We start from the raw sequence: 4,527 nt of genomic DNA, 5'->3' as shown, positions 1-4,527 counted from the left end.
GATACCTGTGGTGGGCAGAGCACAGATAGCCCATTGTGTAGCTTTGTGCTTAATTCCAAACAAACAAATAAAATCCTATCCACTTTGGTGTCTAATTCCCTCGTATAGTTTATAACAGAGACACTTCCTTACTAGCTGCTTTGGTGTCTACTTCCTTTTCATAGTTTACAAAACAGACACTTCCTTCCTAGCTACTCCGGTGTGTAATTCCCTCTTATAGTTTAAAAAAAAAGAAATTTTCTTCATAGCTGCTCTGGTGTCTAGTTGCTTCTCATAGTTTATAAAAGAGACATTGGAAGTTTAGTTTTACTTAACAAAGTAAAATGGGCGCGTAAGGATGATTGTGAGAAATTAAGATGTAAAGTTCTTTCACTATGAAGATGGAATGGATACTATCCAATTTTTTGAGATGGGAATTGCTTTTACCTCTTCAGCTTTCAATCTTTTTTGTTCCAGTAACACCAGTATGGTTAACAAAGTCACAGATGTAAACCTTGCTTAAAGCCTTTAAATTACACGTATCTAAACCTTTAAAGTGTGCAACAGGAAATACACGTTTTTTTTTTATTATTTTCCAACCAGGTTTAATCAAATTTCATGTCTTAATTGTAAACTTCATGATTTAGTTTAAATTCGTTAGTCTTATTTTATTTATTTAATTTATTTCAATCTATGTTCTAATCAGAATCATGTCAAGCTAAAATTATTATGTTTATCTAAACTTCTCAGAGTATTTACCTGCAGTTTTTTGGTTGTTTGTTTCATCCAAGTACTCAACATTATAGAATGTGTTTAATATTGTAACGTTCTATAACATGTCAGTTATTCTATGAAATGTGGTTTACTTTTGCTGTGAAGATATCTTAATTCTCCCACTCCCCCTAATTAGCTCTAGATTTAGGAACATTATCAGAAAACGGTTTTAACGATCCTTATGTCAAAGTTGCTTTGATACCGGAAGTCGACACAAAAACAAGGCAAACTGAAATCCAGCGCAACTCTTCAGACCCAGTGTTCGACGAAATGTTCAAGTTTCCAGTGTCGTACGACGACATCCCAGGGAAGGTCCTCTTGTTGCAAGTTTTCGACTACGACAGATTCTCGAGAAACGACGTCACGGGCGAGGTTCGGTTACAGATGTGTGATGTTGACATTACTTCGGAGGTAGAAGTTTGGAGCGAAATTTCTAAGACTGATAGGGTATGGAAAAAAATCTTAATTTCTGAAAACATGAGTGTTATAATTCTTGCTTATATGAATACAAATATTTTAAAAACGGAAATGTTTAAGAACATGATATGAATTTTTCATGATTTTTTAACTTTCACTTTAGAATCGTCTCAGGAAAACATGAATTGTTAGTTATTTTTCTTTGTGTTATTACATTGTTAGTGTTTATGGAATGTGGCGATTTTTCAAGTGATAAAACACAACCTCCTGTATTCATAAAATAACGTATTTGATAACAGGAATAAAATGTTAAACTTTTTCAGTAGGAAAGGCCTTAAGTAATTTGAAACCTGAATTAGCAATTATAAGCTCTGAATCTTACTACAGAGTCGTCGAGGGACGTTTTAAGTAGTCATAAATAGCTTAAAAGAAAAACGTCAATTTAAAATATATGGTTGACTATTCGATCTCACATATTAACGTCTGTTTGAAAATTGGGTTAGAATATAGATGTTAAAAAATCATTAAACAATATGAAATGTTTACTCTTACGCTTCATTCTTGTAGAAAAATGTAATAACATCAGTGTAATAATTATCCTTACACTTACCATCCCGAACAACCAGATGTAACAATTGAATGAAGTACGTTATGCCATCCCGAACAATCAGATGTAACAATTTAATGGAGTACGTTACGCCGTCTTTAATGATTCCTTATACATCACACTAATTTTAGGAAGTTTGGAAAGTCTTATCATTTCAAATATTTAGATCTTAATGCTTTGACGAAACTTGAGGTTTTTGTTCTCCAGAATTCACGAAACCACAGAGTTTCCAAAAGATGGCGCTAGATACAATGTCACCTCATCTTACGAAAGTTTATTTATTTTTTGTTGTGAAATCTATGTTAAATCTACAGAGCACAATGAACCAGTTTTTTTTTTTATAAAATACTCCATAATTTCCTATTAATCAAGTTAAGCATACTTATGTTTATATTACGCATTTTAGATGTTGTTCAAAAGCCACTTATCATAATTTATAAAGTGATAAATTATATATATATATATACATAATATATATATTATGCACCGTTGACGTCACGTACATAACGGAAGAAATGTTTTGTTTTTTTTAAGACGATACTTGTAAAACATATTAGGTTTTGAGACTGTGTACACCTTAAAAGTCCGTGCACGTTTTGCATACGTATTTTCTATTTACATGTTCATTAGAGCAAGTAGACTAAGATTTTCTACACCCATAACATGCATTTTTATCATGTTTCTTTATTCTTTTAAAGGTGTCACTAGACAGACCAGAAATCCTCATATCTCTCAGTTACTTGCCCTCTGCTGGTCGATTGACTGTGGTTGTCCTGAAGGCTTCAAACTTAACGGCTCCAAATTCAAAAGAACTACCTGGTAAAAATCACGATGTATATTATTTGATACATTTATCTCCAGAGACAGCTTTCTCTGTCCATTTCAAATCACATTCTTATTACTTCGCCGTAGAAAAACACGCTCTTGTGGGTGACGACCCTACTTTGTCTTTTTTTTTTTGAACAGGTGGCCAAGATATTCTGGATTTTTTAAGCATGGAATTTGAATTATTTAATAGTACAATATGTTCTGGCAATTTTATTTATTATAATGACGTGTTTTGTTTTCAAATCTACTTGTCTGTCATACATAATTTTAATTATTTGTTTTTGAAAATATGTATTTCGGTAAAAAGCAATTACTTGCTATTTTATTGTTCTGTAAATAAAATAGTGAGAATTTCAACCTAAATTAATATTAGAAAATATAACTGAGCATAATGTACCTAAACGTTTATCTTTATTATAGTCAGTTGGTATTAATTGACTATAATTTACTTTGACGAGACAGGACTTGTTTAAGGCTGTTTTTTCCCCTCTCTCTTTTGAACTTAGACACATACGTAAAAGTGACCCTCGTCTTTAAAGACAGGAAGACGAAGAAGAAGAAGACGGCGACGAAAAGAAAATCTAATAACCCTGTGTGGAACGAAGCTTTGAGTTTTGACATGCCAGAAGATGGCTTGAAACACTGTCGTCTGTCTGTCAACGTTATGAACTGTCACCATAGCAACATGCCTCTCATTGGATCTTGTGTTATTGGAATGGATGAGCATGGCAGGGGTGCAACGCACTGGCAAGACATGTTTCATAATCCACGTAAGACTATAGCGATGTGGCATGGACTGCACATATGATAACTAGACCCGTGAAAACAGATTATCTATACATAATTCACTGTGAATTCGAAAAAGATTTAAGTTCATGGCAAAAAAGAATTTATGTGTATATTCTGTAGAAAGTATGTTTAGAACCACGTATTAAATATTGTATATACTACTAAGCAAATTGTATAACTCACCAGTCGACTGTATCTAGCTACGACTACTTTAGCACCCTCTACCGTTTGGAAATAGAAATGTTTAAATATTACTTTATTTGCAGTGTAACCTATTATAGCTGTATTCCTCTTATTTTGCTTTCGATATTATATTAGTCACTGTAGGGAGTAAGTCGGTATTACCGAATCCTTTATTATATTAGCCCTGTATAGTTACATATAGAATAAAAAAAAATCTGTTGTGCAATGAAGCCTTATTTTAAGAACAAAACATATTAAATCAACCTGACATTAATACTAGTTTTACTTGAACGTACTAACCATTGCCACTGCTACACTCAGAGAGTTTTGTATTCTTCAAATTTTATTCTTGATATTGAGCATCTTTTAATCACCCAATTCTCTTCCGCTCTCTATGGTCCAGTAGCTTTTTGAATTTCCTCTGAGCATTCGCTCAAACAGGGTTATTTTTCATGTTTTAAACCTTAACGTATCACGTTCCACACAAATATTTGTTCTCCACATCGCTATTAGTATTTCTTTTTTTTGTTTTCGTTTGAAACAATAAAAATGGTATTGCACGTTCACTTACAAGTATAGACCATCGGTTTAGGTGCTACTGTGGTCCATTCTGTCCCAAGTTTCATTCTCCACAAGATCCTATAAATTAAGATATAGTTTCGTATTAATTATTCTCGATATATGCTCCATTATGAAATTCTTAATCATTATTATGTTTCTTCATTTTCCCCAGGGATCGTTAATAATAAATATGTGTCAAAAGTAATACAATGTTTATTTATGTTTTTCAGTATATATCGGTGTTTAATATTTATATATGAAGACTTGTTTGTATCACTCTTGAATTATACTTATTATATTATATTGCATTCTTGAATTTTATTTGGCGTTTTTTTATGTATGAAAGATACATTCCATTTTTGAATATATTTTTCATACTGAATTCTATT

General features: G+C 32.2%; 1 protein-coding gene across 2 annotated transcripts in view; it reads left to right on the top strand.

Moving 5' to 3' along the window:
- LOC106457238 (synaptotagmin-5-like) overlaps window positions 1–4,320 on the top strand; it is a 36,806-nt gene extending 32,486 nt beyond the window's left edge. For both annotated transcript variants that reach the window (XM_013916633.2, XM_022383074.1), the window contains exons 4-6: window positions 890–1,200; window positions 2,476–2,596; window positions 3,112–4,320. In XM_013916633.2, the coding sequence (XP_013772087.2) occupies window positions 890–1,200; window positions 2,476–2,596; window positions 3,112–3,413 (734 nt within the window). In that variant the 3' untranslated portion in view covers window positions 3,414–4,320. The remainder of the gene's footprint in view (window positions 1–889; window positions 1,201–2,475; window positions 2,597–3,111) is intronic.
- Window positions 4,321–4,527: the final 207 nt, after the last annotated feature.

The sequence above is a fragment of the Limulus polyphemus genome, unplaced genomic scaffold, assembly GCF_000517525.1.
Source record: "Limulus polyphemus unplaced genomic scaffold, Limulus_polyphemus-2.1.2 Scaffold306, whole genome shotgun sequence".
NCBI lineage: Eukaryota > Metazoa > Arthropoda > Merostomata > Xiphosura > Limulidae > Limulus > Limulus polyphemus.
This window is presented reverse-complemented; position numbering and strand designations above follow the sequence as displayed.